Source organism: Girardinichthys multiradiatus, chromosome 23 (assembly GCF_021462225.1).
Source record: "Girardinichthys multiradiatus isolate DD_20200921_A chromosome 23, DD_fGirMul_XY1, whole genome shotgun sequence".
Classification (NCBI taxonomy): Eukaryota; Metazoa; Chordata; class Actinopteri; order Cyprinodontiformes; family Goodeidae; genus Girardinichthys; species Girardinichthys multiradiatus.
In genome coordinates this window covers 11,604,508-11,623,439 of record NC_061815.1, presented here as the reverse complement: position 1 = coordinate 11,623,439, position 18,932 = coordinate 11,604,508, and the positions used below count along the sequence as shown (strand labels likewise).

Below are 18,932 nucleotides of genomic sequence, written 5' to 3'. Positions count from 1 at the left end.
ACAAACATGCCTGGAAATGATTTTTTTTTAAATAAGCAACTACATAGTATGATGCGGCTACAGCCAACTACTGTTAAATGGAAAATGTTATAACACTGTTAAGGTATCCCACTTCAAATGTAAATCATTTTTACTCACTAAACTAACTATAGGAAGGGAAATGTTGGAGCATGGCAAACAATGCAACTCGCAGTAAAAAAAAAAAAAATCAGAAACAGTTTATTTCACAAATTGCGGGAACAAAGCAAACATAGTAGCGTTCTTGGAAGACACTCTCCTATGATGCACAGGAACAGTAGCATTAAAGGTTAAGTACACTAAGCTTTAACACTTGTAATAGCTCATCCTGACTCCATGAGCCATTTAAGCTCTGACTGTTGAATAAAAATCTCTTAAAATCTAACAAATCACCATATAAAATCTTAGAAGTTATAAATTATATTTGAAGTAATAATGTACAGTATTTGCATACAGCTTCAGAATAACATTTTACTCCGTCTCCTGCAAACGGCTTTAGTTTCAGAAGACAAAAATGAAGAGTAGAGACAATCATCAGGTCTCTCTGTGAAGTACACCGGCTGGTGTTCTAACATGTACCACCCAACAGGGTACATTTTGTATGTGGGAGAAAAAGGCCACCAAACTTTGGAGGTCTAACAGTCCCTTCTTGGTTGAGTCTTAAAAACCTTCCATACATCCAAAATCTGCTCAGAGTCCTGCAGTAATGTAGTGATGACAGAAGCTAAGTAACAAACATTTGGTTTGTTTAGGGTGATCATAAATAAACCATTGTGAGGTGGATCTGTCAGTGGAACCCCTACATGTCTCATGCACAAACCCACATACACGTCTTCAATGTAAACAGCCTTAACATATCTTGATGCCTCTAGTAGTCGCTTGGGTAAATCCAGGGAGAACACGTAGCCCAGCCCCAGGGCGTACGGAGGGTAAGATGACTCAGGGAACGCATTAGAAGACAAAAACCACTTTGAGTTAGGATCTCGAAGAACCGTAGCACCCCTTGCCACCAGGCCTGTCATGTAGTCATGGTGGGGGGCTTTCAGGAGCATGTTGACGAGGTTGTGTACATTAAGGAAGGTGTCTGAATCGATCTTCATAGCATATGAGGTGTTGAGACAGTGAGTACTGAGCCACTCCAACATAACCATTGTTTTAATGGTGAGGTTTCTGTAGCTGTCCAAAAAGTTACTCTGGAGGACATCATGGTGCTTCTGGCTTTCAAGTAAAATCTGTGAAAAACAAGAACATTTAAGGTGTCAGTTAACAATGTCCAACTCATCAGTACACTCAATGATAGAAGTAGCTAGGCATCAAGAAGGTATTATTAAATTTGGTCAGGATTTGGTACACATGCAGAGAAGTGACAGGTATGTAAACAACTGGATTGGATATGGGCTTCTCTAGAGCCAGTACCAGAGGGAATAAGTGTTGGAAAAACAAGCAGAGCTTTGTTGTTTATCTGGTAGTTGCCGGATCATCCAACAGTCAGTTAAAATAGTGGGTGAAGGTCAGCAGATGCCTCAAAAGGTATCACCAGCTATTGATGGAGTTTGGTAACGAGGTCTTAAGGTTCTGCATGAGGCCAGGTGATTGATTTGTGCAAATACCGACATGGGTGACAAACATGGGTGATCTCACAGTGTTATGTTGAAATCACTGGCCTCAAAACACCTCAGTTTCAGGAAGGAGCACATACCCATCAGAGGTTTGCATGTGTGCACAAACAAGTCCAAACTTGGTCTGTAGATAAGTGAGCTGATCTTCAGCCCAATAAAACTCAATATTCTATAAAAAAAACAAAAAAACAAAAAAACAGCACACACACTTAAAAGAGCTGATAGTTGTTTAAGAATTGTAAGTATGGGAAGAAACCTGTGCCATCAGAAACTGAATTGCTCAGACTGAATCTTTATTTGGATAATTGGGAATTAAATGCATTAGTTTGAAATGAATTTCACTAAACCGAAACGGAATTTATTTGCTTTAAAACTGAATTTGTTTGCTTTGAAAATTGTTTTGCTGTGTATTGAAAATTCAGTTTGATTACTTTCACTTTCAGTTCCAAACTTCAGTTTTTTGTCACACATCCGGGTCCTTGAAGCCAGAGATTAATCCAACACAGATTTACAGGATTCACGGATGTCATTCATTATTGCTGTGTCCAAATTCAGGGGCTGCATCCTTTGAAGGTCGCCTTTGAGGCCGATTACGTCATGTTGAGGCGACCAAGGCTATCCAACTTTGAAGGCTCCTCCAAATGCTATCCTTCTTTTTCCCAGATTTGAAGGATGGGTCCGGTGTATCCTCCTTTTCCCGCCCTATCCCATGATTCATTGCGGGTCAAAGTAGATTGTTCAAACAGAAGCAGCAAAGGCTGGAGGAGAGAAAAAAGCTGTAAATAATTGGTTATATTGGGCATTCTGTGGGACAAAATATACAATGTTTTTAGACAAGAATGTACTTGTGTAAACCTAAAATATCTGATCGGTTTCTCAAGATATCGCTTAATTGCACAACCGGGCGGTTGAGGTGCGCTAAACCCCGAGAGAACAGCTGACTGCCGGCACATTGTTTTCAAACTCCCTCTGGGTTTCTACAATGGGTGGAAGTTAAACAGATACAATTCAGTCAGATAATATGTGACATTAATGATTGGTCTATTTCTTATAATTATAATTAGTAGTAGTATGCTCTACAAATAAACTGATTTAAACTTTGTTCCTAACATTAATATGCAAGTGTTTAAGTTGTTGAAAGCTTTACAAATAAATTTAACAAATGGTATTTATCATCAATGTATTACTCTACAGTGTTAGATTTTTATATCTATGAACACAAAACATATTTTGAACATTTTAAATGGCTGAATAATGAACAAGATCAGAAAACAAGAACATCTGAAACGAAATAGGATTATAAGCCATCAGCAATTTATAAAGGGAAAATACAAACCATGTGGTTATTTGCAGTGCAGACAGCAGTATTAACCTTCAGGCTCTATTTGTTTGACTTCATTTCTCATTTCTAGAATTGCGCCGCTCAAGGTGGCAGCAGGTTGGAGTAGCTCTGTTACTTTTCATTCTGATTTATTCTTTTTTGGGAACTCTTCCTCTTATGGTGGATACAGTTGATTTTTTTTTGGACGACTGTCCTCTCTGATGTCGGATGCTGTGCAGCTTGGAGGATTTTTCCTAATACTTTTCTACTTTTGGACATTTGTTATGATGCATTGCCATGGCAACGGGGTTGTTTCTCACAATTGGGAGCAGCTGATTAATATCTCAAAAGCTCAAATAATACTTCAACTACAACCCCAAATCCCTGATGAGTTGAAAAGGAGACGCCGTGGATGCAGAACAGGAGCTAAGAGAAGAGAGAGAAGGAGGAAGTTCAAGCCATCTCTTATGTCGATTATGATGGGCAATGTGAGATCATTGGGAAACAAGTTGGATGTACTCCAAGCCCTACAAAGGACCCAGCCACAGTACCAGGCATGCAGTATTATGTGTTTTATTGAGGCATGGCTGCAGAATCATATCCCCGACTCCAGTGTCTCTCTGCTGGGCTTTTTAGCCATACGAGCGGACAGAGATTTAAAGAGGAGCGGCAAATGTAAAGGAGGTGGACTGGCAGTACTTATGAACAACAGATGGTGTCATCCAGGACATGTTACTGTGAAGTGTCATCTCTGCAGTCCAGGTATTGAACACTTGGGAGTAAGTTTTTGTCCATATTATTTACCCAGAGAGTTCACCAGTGTTATTTTGGCAACAGTTTACGTTCCACCTTCCGCTGTTGCCAACACTGCATGTGATGCCATCAGCTCAGTTGTTGCTAAGCTACAGACACAAAACCCCAATGCTTTTGTGGCAATTTCTGGTGATTTTAACCATGCTTCACTCTCTGCTACACTTCCAACGTTTCAATAGTTTGTCAGCTGCTCTACCAGAGAAAACAAAACATTGGATTTGTTTTATGCAAATGTCAAGAACTCATACATCTCTACAGCAAGACCTCCTCTAGGCAAATCAGATCACAATCTTGTTTTTCTCTGCTCGAAATATAAGCCCCTTGTTCAGAGGCAACCTGTAATAAAGAGGACTGTGAGAAAATGGTCACAGGAAGCTCAAGAAGCTCTGCAAGGTTGCTTTGAGGCTACAGACTGGGATGCACTGTGCCAGCCACATGAAGAGGACATCAACGCCATGACTGAGTGTGTAACTGACTATATAAACTTCTGTGTGGATAACATCATCCCCACCAGAACCGTGAGATGCTTCCCCAATAACAAACCATGGATCACAAGTGACCTGAAGGACCTGCTTAACAAGAAAAAAAAGAGCCGACAGAGACAGAGAATTATTGAGAAGTATACAGAAGCAACTTAAAGTCAAGATAAGAGACAGCAAGGACGTGTACAAGAAAAAGCTGGAGAGCAAGCTCCAGCAAAACAATATCAGAGATGTGTGGTCAGGGATGAAGAAGATCACAGGCTTCAAGCAGAAGGATGAGCAGACCAATGGAGGTCTGGACAGAGCCAATGAACTGAACACATTATTCAATAGGTTCAATTCAGAAACAAGCTCAGCATCCTCCTCTCCTGCTCACAGCCAAACAGACATCCCACCCTCCTTTGACCCACAGCTGTCCAGTAACACCTCAAATGTTTTATCTTCCACCTCAGCCCTAGACCCTTCTGCTTCTACATGTTTGCCTTCAACCATATCAGAAGATGCTGATGCTTCCTTTGCTTCCCCCTTCCACCTGTGTGTCTCAAGAAGTCAAGTGAAGATGCAACTGGAGAGACTGAATCGGAATGAGGCTGCAGGTCCAGATCATGTCAGCCCTAGAGTCCTGAAGGCCTGTGCAGAGCAGCTCTGTGGGATTCTGCAGCACCTCTTCAACCTTAGCCTGGCCCAGAAGAAGGTTCCAGTGTTGTGGAAGACCTCCTGTCTTGTTCCGGTACCAAAGAAAACTCACCCATCAGTCCTCAATGACTATAGACCTGTTGCCCTGACATCCCATATCGTGAAGGTCCTAGAGAGACTCCTGTTGGCCCACCTGAGTAAACAAACAATAAACTATCATGACCCCCTTCAGTTTGCTTATCGCTGTGGAGTTGGAGTTGAAGATGCCATCATACACCTGCTTCAACAAACCCACTGTCATCTGGACAAAGCCAGTAGCACTGTGAGGATCATGTTCTTTGATTTCCCCAGAGCATTTAATACAATCCAACCTGATTTGCTTTGTCAGAAACTCCAGAAGACTCAGGTGGAAGCCTCAACAATCTCCTGGATCAAAGACTACCTGACAAACAGTCCATAGTTTGTGAGACTGAAGGGTTGTGAGTCTAACCAGGTAGTCAGCAGCACAGGAGCACCATAGGGGACGGTACTCTCACCATTCCTCTTCACTCTGTACACCTCAGACTTCCAGTACAAGACAGACTCCTGTCATCTGCAGAAATACTCGGATGATTCTGCAGTCGTGGGGTGGATCAGAGATGGACAAGAAGCTGAGTACAGGATGGTGGTGGACCGCTTTGTGGCATGGTGTGGAAACAATCATCTCATCTTGAACATGACTAAAACAAAGGAGATGATTGTAGATTTTAAGAGAAACAGGAATAAGTCAAAAACTATTTCCATCATGGGAGAAGAAGTGGTGGAGGAGTATAAATACCTCGGTGTTCACCTGGACAACAGACTAGAGTGAAGATGCAACTGTGAAGCCATCTACAAGAAGGGACAGAGCAGACTGTACTTCTTGAAGAAGCTTAGGTCCTTTGGTGTTTGCAGCAAGATGCTGCATATCTTCTATAAGTCTGTTGTGGAGAGTGTGATCTCTTCTGCCATCATCTGCTGGGGAAGCAGCTTCAGAACCAGGGACTTTAAAAAAGCTCAACAAGCTGATAAAGAAGGCTGGCTTTGTTCTGGGGACTCCTCTGGAACCTCTGGAGATCATTGTGCAAAGAAGGATTCTTCATAAAAGGAAGAACATTATGGATAACCCTGAGCATCCTCTTCATGAGACTGTCCTACAACAACAGAGTGTCTTCAGTCAGAGGCTTCTACAGATCTGCTGTAAGACGGAGCGCTACAGGAGATCCTTCCTGCCCATAGCCATCAGCATCTACAACGGTTTGAAGAAACCTTCATAATGAGTTACAACATTTAATTTCCCTTTGGGATTAATAAAGTATTTTTGAATTGAATTTTGAACGCCACGAAAAAAGGCGAGGAACCCCTTTCGGCACGGTCCGAGGACCGTCAGTAAAGTGCATCAAACACATCCTCATCTTTACCAGCCGTCCACTGCGTTTTCCCCGGCGGCGGCGCTTTTCCGCAGAAGTGGGGCCGGGTCATGGTGTAAACAAGCTGGGATCTTTGTTAGAAACGGGGGCACGGTTTGTTGCCCATCATGTCCACAATAAGCAACATCATGTGTACACAAGCTGTACACATTGATGTTCTTTGGCGTCAATTTGACCCCAGGCTGTTTTAGCTGTATAAAACATAGCAAATGGTAATATTTTACACACATATGTTTTGGTTGATTTTGAGGTCACTATAACATAACATTTTTTAATCTTCAAAAGACCTGAGGGCCCTAACCCTTCGTAACCATAACTACAGCAGTGTGAGAAGCACTGATGGTTCACATGACATGGAAACACTGAGAAGTTGGATATTTCCTATAACATGGAGGTGGGAAAATACTGTTTCCGTGAAGATACAGATACTTCTCTGTTATGATTCTGGCACGTCTGCTCTACCCTGTCTCCCTGGCTGCAATCAGCAGATTAGATGCACCTGGTGGCTGCTGCTGTGTAGTGCAATCTGTGGAATGTCAAGCACCTTTGTCTTCCCTGATATATACTGACTCTGACAAGCAGACAGTGCCAGATTTTTGAAAGCCATTGTGTGAGTAGATATCCAGCGTTCCTTCCTGTCTGATCATTGTTCTTGACCTTGCCTTGCCTTTTGGATTTATGCTTCTGCCTGCTCCCTGTCGGACTATTTGGATTTTGGTTGTCGACCTTGTTTCTTGCATCTGGTTTATGCCTCTGCCTGCCTCTTGCCTGACGTCTCTTGTTCCAATCGTTGACCCTGTTTCTGTCCTCGGATTATTCAGCCTGGAGTCACTTCTTACCTGGGCTGTGGAGATCACCGCCTGCCGCCCACTGAGGTTTCCCCTCTGGGTTTCAAGTTCCACTCAAGACAAAAGCAGGTTAGTGACTTTTCTGATCCCTGCAAAATCTGGAGAGACTACAAGTCACTAATCCCTCTTTCTGCCTCAGTGATTCCTGGAAGCTGTGAGGAGTGTTACCTGTGTGACGTTTTCCTGTGGCTGAATAAACCTTTTAAACTTTCAGTACTGTGTCTGGCTGAATCTTGGGTCCGCCTTTTTCTGATTCATAGCACTCTTTAAAGAAAAGGTTTTCTGTAAATGAGAAGTTGTCAAACTCTTTGACCACTAAGGTGACATAGAGGAGAACGTGTCTGAGACAGAGGATAACATTGTGGAGGACCCTGATTATGAGGCATCCTCCACTGATGAGAATGAATCAGTGTTGACCCTCCTGTTCTCTCTCAACTTTCAGTAAACACTCTACTTTCCAAAAGTGGAAAGTGTTTGTGGTCTGCCTCCCCACTTTTACAACAGGGTAAACTTAGTGCTGCTAATGTCATCAAAATAGTTCCAGGCCCTACGCATATACGCAGTCAGCCATGTCCAAGAAATAAAATCAGCATTTGAGCTCTTCATAACACCATGACAAGTTTAGAAGGTAGGCCCGTGTGTGGGGATAGTTGGAAATAAGTGGATGGAACTAACTTACAAGCCTACATCAGATTACCGGTACTCATTTTAGCAGGGGTCTGGGGTCAACCCCAAAGAGAAAAAAATGTTAGTTAATTTGAAAGTAATAGGAGGGTTAAGGGTAATTGAAATTAATCACTTAACCCATATTCAAGTCTTTGGAAGGATGCCGGAGGCCCAGGAGAGAACCCATGTATACATGAGGAGAACATGAAGTCACCTTGCAGGTACGCACTTTGATATGGTTGCAGGCCTTTTTTGAAGTAGATTATTGCTGAAAGCACTTTTTCCTACTAGTTAGTTAACTTCCTACAAGTTAAAGGTCACTAGTTCTGAGATAGCAATAAAGCTAAAAATTTATATATTGTAAGCCATTAACATTTAACTTTACAGATTCGTTGTTTGGGATATATATAAATATCCCAACCTATGATAACCACTATCATATCCTATATGGGTAGGTTATGATAGTGGTTCTAATTTAAAATGAAGCTGGGGTCTTTTTTTGTGGAGCGTGTCATCTCTGTATGCACATGTTGACATTATCTACAGCTGTTTGTATTGGTTTTCGTTTGTCTTTGTTTTATCATTTTTAGGTTGCCATATTCAGTTGTTTATTATTGTCATTAGGGTCATCCCATACACATCTTTGTGTTCAGTTTCTTAGTTATTTCTTATGTTCTGTTCTCTATGCACTTTGGTTTTGACTGTTAATTTAATGTTGGCCTAACCCCCCCTTAGTTTGAAGATCCTTTTATGTTTTTGTTTATTAGTCATCTTTTCCCAGTTCCCTGTTCTCCACTCTCCTTCAGCTGTTCAGCATTGCTCTGATTAGACTCACTAGGTTTTAAATTGTCAGTCTTTATTCCTTTTCAGTCTTTAGGCTCCCTGGTTTCTACTCTTCCTGGCTGGTTTCTTCCATTTCACTCACCCTGGTTCAATGTCCCTGTCTCTTTATGCTATTTCTGAAAGTCTTTTTTTGGGTCCCACCAAAAAGCATGATATACATAGATTTTTATGGGTACTGTGGTTTCCTCAAATAGTCCAAAATCAAGCATTAATTGGAGATTGAAAATTGCCTGTAGATGCATGTGGATGTTACACTAGCTTCTAGCACTTCTGCTGAGTCTGACGGTAGTCTCGGCAGGATTAGGTTATCAAAGAATCTGTCCATCTTTTCAATATCTAATTTTCCCTGCGATTGATAAACTTTGGCATAGAAGTCTGCAAAGCAGTCGTTAATTTTATCTGGATCTGTGAGAAAAGTGCCATCTTCAAGCTTAATATGATGTATTGCTCTCGATGCCTGCAGCTGTTTAAGCTGTCGAGCTAGTAATTTATGCGGTTTGTCGCCCAGCTCAAACCATCTTTGTTTAACTTGTACCAGCAATCTAGAAACATTTCTTGACACAATATAATTATATTCATATCGCAGAGCTGTTATTTTCTTAAGAGTATCTGGACTCTGTTGTAGTTTATATGAGTTGTTTAGGCTAGTCAGCAGATTGTCTATTTCATTCAACCTCAACTTGGACTCTTTGTTTTTTGCCGCCTCGTATGACACTATACATCCCCTTATGACCGCTTTCATAGCTTCCCAAAGCATTGAGTCATCCACATCCCCTGTGTCATTAGAGCTCAAGTATAACTTGATTTCGTTTGAGATATAAGAGCAAAATTCTTTATCCTTCAGCAGAGCGTTATTCAGTCGCCAATTGCACCTGCTCTTCTTATAATCTAGTTTAAGATTCAAACTCACAGGCGCATGATCTGATATGTGAATATTACAGTATTTACAGTCTGATACTGATGCCAGCAATCTAGAATCTAACAAAAAGTAATCAACCCTAGAATAGGATTTATGAACTGCAGAAAAGTATGAATAATCTCTCCCGGTGGGGTATAGCAGTCTCCAGATGTCAACCAAATAATGAGAGTTTAATACATTTTTAAGAGTCTCTCCACTCCTGGATACACCAGATTGAGGGCGTTGTCTATCCAAAACTGGGTCTAAGGTTAGATTTAAGTCCCCTCCAATGATTATGTTAGAGCTAATCAAATCTGGCACTGCATTAAAAAGGTTCTGAAAAAAGATGGGATCATCAAAATTGGGCCCATATACATTGATTAATGTCACTGGTGTTGAATTTAGCTGCCTGCTTACAATCACATATCTTCCCCTATGATCTGAAATTATCTTATTGTGGGTAAACGGTATATTTTTTCTTATCAATATTGCTACCCCCCTCGTTTTTGTGCTGAAATTTGACTGATATATATGAGAAGCCCATGAGGGGCTAAGAACCTTAGCAGCTGTTTTCTTAATGTGAGTTTCCTGAAGAAAACAAATATCGGCTTTCAAAGAATGAAGGTGCGAATATACTTTGCCTCTTTTTAGAGGACTATTTATCCCTCGAACATTCCAGCTGATCAAATTGACCCCGCCCATGCAATACTTATATGGATTAGTTAACATTTGTTTGTGTGCAAGCTATTAACTAACTGTTGCATGACTGCGAAGCTACCTATAGAGTATTCAAAATAGACCGATGTGCAAAAACATCCCTCCCCAAAAAAAGTCTAATCCCTCCCAACATCAAACCTAACTGAACAGAACCAGGGGCGGTGTCTCCCATACCCCAACCAAAAGCTAAACCTAGCAGTCCACAAGGGGGCGAACTAGCAACATAGCTACCCATCTCCCCAGCCAAAACCGCCAAACTCAACACAATGAACAGCTTCAAAATAGCTAATTATTTTTCCACCCGGAAATAAACCAATATTTAGTCCTAACATTACACACATTCAAATATAATGATAATGGCATTGAACCATCTGCTTTATTCAGTCTCAGACCGCCAGTTCGCACGCTCACGGCTCAGGAATTTATCCGCATCACCTGGAGTGTCAAACATAGCGGTATTATTGTTCACAGTGACCACAAACTTTGCAGGGTACCGAAAACCATACCGAATCCCGTTAGATCTGCATTTCTCCCTGATAGTTTGGAACGCCTGGCGCTTCTTCATCACTGTCGAGGTGAGGTCGGGGAAGATGAACACCGGGTGCCCCTCATATTAGAGAGGGCCTTTTTCTCTCGCCAACTGCAACACCCGCTCCTTCTCTTGAAAATAGTGCAGCTTGACGATAATGGCCCTCGTCTTTCCCTCCTTAGCCTGTGCTAGGCTCCGGTACGCCCGATCCACCTCTAGTGGTCGACTGAAATTGTCTTGTCCCAGCAGCAATTTGATGATAAAATCCATCGGTTTACCATTCTCCGCTTTCTCTGGTATGCCGACAATACGAATATTCTGCTGACGTGAGCGCGCCTCTATGTCTTCCAGCTTAGCTTGGTGCTGAGAGCATTGAGCTGCCAAGCTATCACATCTCTTCTCCAGCTCCGAAATCCGTCTGTCATGTGATTCGGTTGCGGCCTCAATTGACGACACGCGGTCGCAAGTATCAGATAATGCTGCTCTGAGGCTGGAGATTGAACTGTTGAGCTCAACAAGTCTCATGTCAACCGTACCACTAAGCTTGTTAATAGCTGCCAGGACATCCTCATTGGTTGCTGATGGGTTTGAAGTGCTAGCGCTAGCCACCTCAGTGCATGCTAGCTTCGCCTGGTTGTCTGAAATGTCGTCCCCGGAGCTTTTGTCTTTCTTATTACTTTTAGGTTTCGTCATCCTGCTTATAGAGTGGTCACTAATACTATGAGTCGATTAAGCAGGGGTTCTTAAAGATTATTTGGGGTGAAATAAGTGAAGTTGAGTCGGAGCTTCCTTGAATACGTCTACTCCATCTTGAGACCTAGGCCACACCCCGAATTCCACCATAAACGAAGTTTAACCTGATGTGAAACGTAAATCGATGAATTTGTGATGAATCTGCGGCTATCCTCAAGGACCCAGATGTGAGACACAAAAAACTGAACTGAAATTGAATTTCAGACCTGAAAGTGAAAGTAGTCTAACTGAATTCTTAATACAACAAAATACATTTTAAAAGTAAACAAATTCAGTTTCTAATCATTAAATTCAGTTTCAGTTTCAGTGAAATTCCTTTTCAAACCAATGCATTTCATTTTTAAATTACACAAACACAGATTTAGTCTGAGCAATTCAAATTTAGTTTCTGAGGGCACAAGTTTCTTCCCATACTTAAGAAACTTAAGACTTTCTGTACAGGAAGTGATCTGACTGCATTCACAAAAGGAAAACCAACTTCAGCCTATTCTGCAAACAAAGATGGCAGTGCACTTAAGAGTTTACCCTATTCAACTCTTGTACCATGTCTTATCTTATCTTGCAGTGAGGGTTTAGTGAAAAACATCAGTCAAATCACCTGTTCATCAAGCGGTTCTCTGTCATTGCCTATTCTAGACTTTCCCAGGAGGAAGTAGTAGCTGACCAACTGGCCAAACACCTGCGTTTCTTTTCCCCATGTGCTGCGAATGATGTCACGGGCCTCTCTGCTTTGTGGGGCGACTGGGATAATGACGACCAGGAAGGGACTCTCCTGTCGGCATCTGTTTGGTTCATCCAGTATGAAATGATATTGGTGAGGATATTCCACAAAGAATTGTGAGGGTAAATGATGAGGAGAAATCTGTGGAGGCACATTATTATGTATAATTTATTACTTATGTTTTACATCACTTTGTTTATATAGGTGATAATCAATCAATTTTGTCTGAATGATTGCACAATATCAGAAGCAATTCTAAATTGGTTTTTACTCTTCTGTTTTTAAATGGATAATTTAACAAATGGACAACGGTGTCACACTTATTTAGGAACTTTGAGCCTAAAAACCTTTACCCAAAAAACACAATGAAACTCAATGGGATTTTACAAATGACATTAGTCTGACTACCAGTTTACCTCCTACTTTCCAAAATTACTTTTCGTACAATAAGTGATGTTCAAAGGTTCTTGGTACATCATCCATATTGGTTGATAAATGCTTTAAAACAACATATCAACATTTGGACATAAATGACTGCATCTCAGCCTACCTGTCTGTGGTTGGGTACTCAACTATTTCTGCAGTAGTGTGGAATCTGGTGTTTAAATCACTTATGACACAGTCCATAACTGTATAAAACACTGTTGCTGCACTGTCCTGAGCTGTCTCCTCTTGAGATGTCTCATCATTGAATCTCTACCTTTTCCTTTACCTACTGTGTTCCTTGCTAAACTGAGGTGCAACATCAGTTGGTGTTGCAGTCAGTGTTACCTCAGACAATAGTGACTCCCATCAATTTCTGAGAGCCGGCATGTCTTTTGTTAAGGCACCAATGTTGGCTACCTCTGCATCGAGAGAGATTTTTTCAGACTGGATAACCACATTCCTGTCATTAATGCACTGTAGCACTTTGAGCCAGACAGTGAGTAGGACAATCGCATTGAATATCAAGAAGTCGTTTTTGAGACCACTAGCCTCTGATCTGGCTTCGCTGGTAAGACGTGAGTATACTGTCAAGGGCTTCAATGACAGCAAGAAGGTGTTATGCTAAAGGTTCAATGTGCACTCCAGCGGGAATCTGAGAAGCGATGCAAAGAGCAATCTGTTTTCTCTTTGAAGATGGCCCAGCGTTCTGGGCTGGCACTAAAAAATGAGTAAAGGCGATTGATGCAGCAAGAAAATGTTGCAACTTCTGGGCTCATCTGTGAAGCATTCACGCTTACCAAATTTAAGGTGTGAGAGGCACAGGGTGAAAATGTAGCTTTATGGTTTCTCTTTAAGATCTGGGCTTGGACTCCCTTTACCCTTCCTAGCATGTTTGCCCCATTGGCATATCCTTGTCCTATGCAGTCTCCAATGTCTACCCCTTTTTGATGGAGCACATTTTCAATCATATTTGCAATCTCACTCCGTTTTTTTGTGAACGTCCGTAAATTCTAAGAACCGTTCCATGATCTCCGGGCATTTATTTCTTTGCTATACCTCACATATCTGATGAGGACCAAATGTGTGGCATCACAAATGACTGAAAAATAAATAGCATCCTCCCTTTCCTATAAAATTGTTTTCAAAACTCTTCTGCCATATAAATTGGTTAATTCATTCTGAATGTCAGAGCTCAGATAATGTGTCAGCCTGGTTTCTTGTATTTTTCTCCCTAGCTTTTTGCAAGTGCTCATGAAGCAGTGGATCATAATGAGACAAAAACTCTAATGTGCCTAAAAAAAAATCCATTTTGGATATCATCTAGGTCTTACCTAGATGATATCCAGGTAAATAAAAGGTAAATTCCTTTGAGACTAAGTAAAATGTCACATCCAGAATTCTCCACAAGAGCGCTCTGTTTTTCTCAGTTTTTGTTCGGATCTGCTTTTGCAGCTAATATTCAATACTACTAACCCTGTTGTGGCCAGTGCCCTAACAATAGCCTCTCTGTACTTATCAGTCAAATATGCTGGCCACAAACCTGGATCTACATCCTTTATATGACTTTCTCCTTCTTCCTCTACCATGCACCTCTCCTCCTGATCATTATTTATTTCTTTCCTTTCTTCTTCTACTTCCATACTTCTTACTCCTTCTACCTGAGAAGACCATGGCTCTGTAGGATGTACACAATGCATATCATACATACGTACCACACATACTATATATAATATACACCTCCTCTCTGTGGCTCTGTGTTTCAGGAAATTCCACCAATGTGTAAAAGCCAGTAAAACATTTACCACACCACTTCAATAAGCACAAGGTTGTAACAATAAAAGTGAAATTTCTCCAGCTTTGTCCAAAATTAGCTCGCTGGTTAAGCAAATAGCCTAGCTTATGATGGTTAACGAGCTCAAACTAGTATGTAGTATAGCAGCAGTGACAGGGGGCTTGGAAGAGAGATGAGGACACAGTGGTGGGAAGAGAGCGAGGAGGGAAAAGAGAGATAAGAGGAAATAAAAAGAACAAATTTTTCAGAACTGTCTGTCAGGATGTTAATGTCAATTCATATTTTACTGACATTTTTTATTTGTTTCTAGAGAGAGATCCAGATTCTGAAATGTATATAAGTATTTTTCACAAAGGTTTAAGGTCACAGTTTCGATATGTTTTTGTAGGCCAATAGTTATCAACTGATTTAGATGTTAGTTTGACAGATATCTAATGATTGTTCAGATTTGATTTCATGTCCACCCCTCAGGAATTACTGTCTTTCCTGTTTATTGTAAGTAGTGGAAAACAGTGTTCAATTTACACTCCTAGTTTGGAATTTCCATGGTCAGAGTTAGGAAATTGCAAACATCCCTGAGATCAGAGTTCTGAGTTGGAAAGGCTGGAATTTCTCACCAACCACGACTTTAGAATCCCATGACTGCAGCTCTTTGTGAAAGTTGTAAAAATAAAACTTGTTTTCCACTCATAAAAGTTTGTGTCGTATTTAATCACTTACACACATAGTGTGTACAACATACACTACTACCAAGAAGTTAGGAATATTTGGCTTTCAGGATGAACCTAAAATGCATTATAACCTTTACAGATGAGCCTAATGTGATCTCTAACCTTTTGAATGCACTTGTCCAACTGTTCAGTGTTTCAGAACGTTTTGCACTACTTGTTGTTCTCTAACAAGGAGATTTATGGAAAATTTACAACAGGTGTTTAAACCATGAGTCGACCAATAAATGTTGTGGTTCAATCACAACTGGCATTAAATAAGTCATCATCAGGCTGTTCACATTTTGACATCGTGAGACCAAGGCAACAGCTGACAATTGATCAACAGTACCTTACCATAACAAGCCTCAAACAGGATGTTACCAGACGGAAGTGGGCACTGACTTTAGAGAATCACAGACTGTCATTAGCAGGTTGCATCAGAGATACAGAGAGACTGGAAGAGCCACAGAAAGGCATAGAAGTAGACGTCCTTTGGCCACATCCTGGACTGATGACTACTTTATTGTGAACAGTGCCCTGCAGAACCGGATGATGAATGCCACTCTGCTCCACTCACATTTAAGGGAGGTGTACCCAAGTGTCATGTCAGACCTTTTTAAAACCATTTACATCAGCATGGTATGACCTGCAAAAGGTACCTGACCACATAACCAGGTACAGACATCATCATCAGGGTGCATTTATGCTGGACGAGGGACCAGTGGGCCCTAACACAAATCAAGAAAAATAAAGTGGCCCAAGAATGCTTGAGGGCACACCATGGATGATGTCAGAAAAAAAATAAAATAAAATCACAACGAAGACCATGATTAAGACTAAGCTCCATATCTACACACCCATACATATAGTACAAAAGAGAAGGCCATACACAGGTTCACATTTTATTAATGCAACCTGTCCACCATGATGCCAGATGCAGTCCTGATTTAATAAAGACAAGCAAGTTATTAGGTTCCATCTCCAGATATATTTTTGTAGGGCAGAGCAGACCTGGCACATGCAGGCAACCAGGTTCTCCTAAATGCCGCGACAGGATAGGTGAGAAAAAATAGAAAAGACTAAACTTGGTTGAAACACATTGGTCAAAGTGGTTTTACTTGAATTGCTCTGTAAAACAAAAGGCATTTTTAATATCTTTCTCTTCATCCACAGAGTGCTTTTGAGCCCTTTTTGGTCTTTTGTTTTCTTCCGGATACATTTTTACTGAAAGCAAGAAGCCTCATAACAGAACACCTCCTGAAGTCGAAACGCAAACAAGGAAAAACCTTCTCATCATGTAATTCCAAGTTTTATTATTCCAACAATTTTATTTTGCATCAACATCAGTTAGCATGTTTTTTAAACTAAAACACATTTTCTACATCGCTGTTTTAAATATTTTTAAATATACTCCGGCCTGTGTTTTTTCTCAAGGTGATCTCAAATCCATCTTTTCAAACTTTTTCTTACAGAAAACTTATTTTACAGGATACCAGACTTAGGAATAAAATAAAATAACAAAACAATATACTGTAGTTACAGTAAAGTGTTGCTGATAACTCATCCAGAGGACTAAATATACTTACAATTTCAACTGCGGTCGTCTTGTTGCCGTCACTGTAGCTCGATAAAGAGTCTTCCCTCCAACCCAGTGAAGGTAACAAGGTTAGTGATGACCAGCTGTAGAAAATCAAGACTCCCATCATTAGGGAGAGCATGGCAAAGTATAACCAATGCCTAGATCCTTTCCATGGAGCCTTTTCACTGCAGAGAGAGGATTAAAACAGCTTTAATGCTGTTAGAGGCACGTCTGGATGACTCAATTCTACTTTACTGATTAGTCTATCAAGTCCATTTAGATCTGCATCTGCTGGCGCCACAACAAGAGGCTACTTTAATGCAACCACAAATCATTTCCAGTGCAATTTGAGGTCACAAAACACATGTGAAAACAAACACTGATGAAAATGTATCATATTTACAATCTACTAAAAACTAACAGGCCACTCATTAGGGAAAAAAATAAAATAATGTTTTCTTACACTTGAGCTAAAGATAATTCAATTTATGCCAAAATAGAGCATTAAATGAGAAACAAGGAGACTGTACAGTGTGATATATGCTTTAATCTGCTGTAAGATTAAAACCCAGTGAGGTTTGCATTAAAATGTACATGTGTTGCCTTCAATTACACAATACAGAACATATACTCCAGAACACAAACCTTTTTTCACAAAAACTTAACTTTTACCATACTAATAAGCACTGCACATACATGGCAATTAAGGTAATAAAATCGTGTTAATGAGCAGTAAATCCCTACCATTTGAAGTGGTAACTTTCCATTGAGAGACATAAAGCTGCACACACTTCGAGAGGAAACAACCAGGAACTGAACTTGTCACAATCTGAACACCCCAGTGAAAGCAGCGCGTCTTATTTAGGTGAAAAAGGACAAGTGAAGACATGTTGTGACTGGGGAGGGAGCATGCCAGACCAGCTGTAGAACAAGAAAAATGTTGATTGAGCATCATGTATGAACTTGTGTTTACTGAACAACTTTACTGTTGTGTAAACTGAATCTGACTGCACTGTTGGAAGGTATGTACCCGACTTGAAATCTGTCTGATTCGATTGGACTGACTTTGTAAAGTGCCTTGAGACAACATTTTGTGAATTGGCGCTATATGAATAAAACTGAATTGAACTGAATTTCGAAGTGTCTGCTGTATGGTAATGTAAAGAATAGATGTTTAAATTTTCATTGCATAATAAAAACGGAATAATTTGTGCTTCTAGTGTTTAAAAAGAAAAAGATTAAACTTAATTGATCTCTACAGTAAACAATTCAGTGATCAATCTGTCAAAAGTAAAGACTCATGTTTTAGCCTGTAGCTTAACACATCCTTCAGCTATTATCAAAACATTACATTCAAAATAAAAATACAGGCTTACCTTTTTTGGCAAAGCTTCCGCCAACATCATTAAAGAGGAACACTAACTTCTGAGAAGTCTATCAAGTCTAGTCAGAAAGAGGATGTGCCTCAGCTTGCTTACTGTCACCAGGTGTGCAGTGGTTGGAGAGGAAGTGTCTGAAACAAACATCCAGCTTCTTTCTGATACCATGCACTGCTCGCTCTGAAGATATCTTTAGGAAACATGTACAAGAAGAATTAAAGCAGGTAACCAACTGCTGGTGAGAACCGTTTGTTGGTACATCTTCCTGGTTACTCAGTCACTGTGGTCAAACTATGGCAGTAAAATCTCTCTCTCTCCGTCTCTCTCGCTCTCTCCCATTATCTCTTGCGTTTACACTGCTCTACGCCTGCTGCTGCTAAGTCCTTCTCTTATCTTTGTAAAACACACATATCCTGACGTATACAGGCATTGCAGTTTAGATATCTGAAATATTCTCAAATTCTGCTATGTACCTTGGTTTCTCCTTGCTGTGCTGTCTGATCCTGGATTTGGAAAAATGTTTTTAATAAAAATTAAAGTATATGTGTATTGTTGTATGTACACTGCTCAAAAAAATAAAGGGAACACTTAAACAATACAATATAGCTCCAAGTACATCAAACTTCTGTGAAATCAAGCTGTCCACTTAGGAAGCAACACTGATTGACAATCAATTTCACAGCTGTTGTGCAAATGGAATAGACAACAGGGGGAAATCATTGGCGATTAGCAAG

At 40.5% G+C, this 18,932-nt stretch overlaps 1 protein-coding gene across 2 annotated transcripts; it reads right to left on the bottom strand.

Annotated features, from left to right (window-relative positions):
- Positions 1 to 203: 203 nt before the first annotated feature.
- Positions 204 to 18,813, bottom strand: LOC124859961 (beta-1,3-galactosyltransferase 1-like). Of its 2 annotated transcripts, XM_047352885.1 has the most exons (6): positions 18,672 to 18,813; positions 18,196 to 18,388; positions 17,564 to 17,740; positions 16,827 to 17,004; positions 12,190 to 12,453; positions 204 to 1,250 (listed from the first exon to the last, which is right to left on the bottom strand). In XM_047352885.1, exons 3-6 carry the CDS (start codon positions 17,584 to 17,586, stop codon positions 654 to 656), a joined length of 1,062 nt encoding a protein of 353 aa, XP_047208841.1. In that variant the 5' UTR covers positions 17,587 to 17,740; positions 18,196 to 18,388; positions 18,672 to 18,813; the 3' UTR covers positions 204 to 653. The 2 variants fall into 2 exon arrangements, with proteins under 2 accessions (XP_047208841.1, XP_047208840.1); XM_047352884.1 differs by lacking the exon at positions 18,672 to 18,813 and having other exon boundaries at positions 18,196 to 18,569.
- Between the last annotated feature and the right edge of the window lie 119 nt (positions 18,814 to 18,932).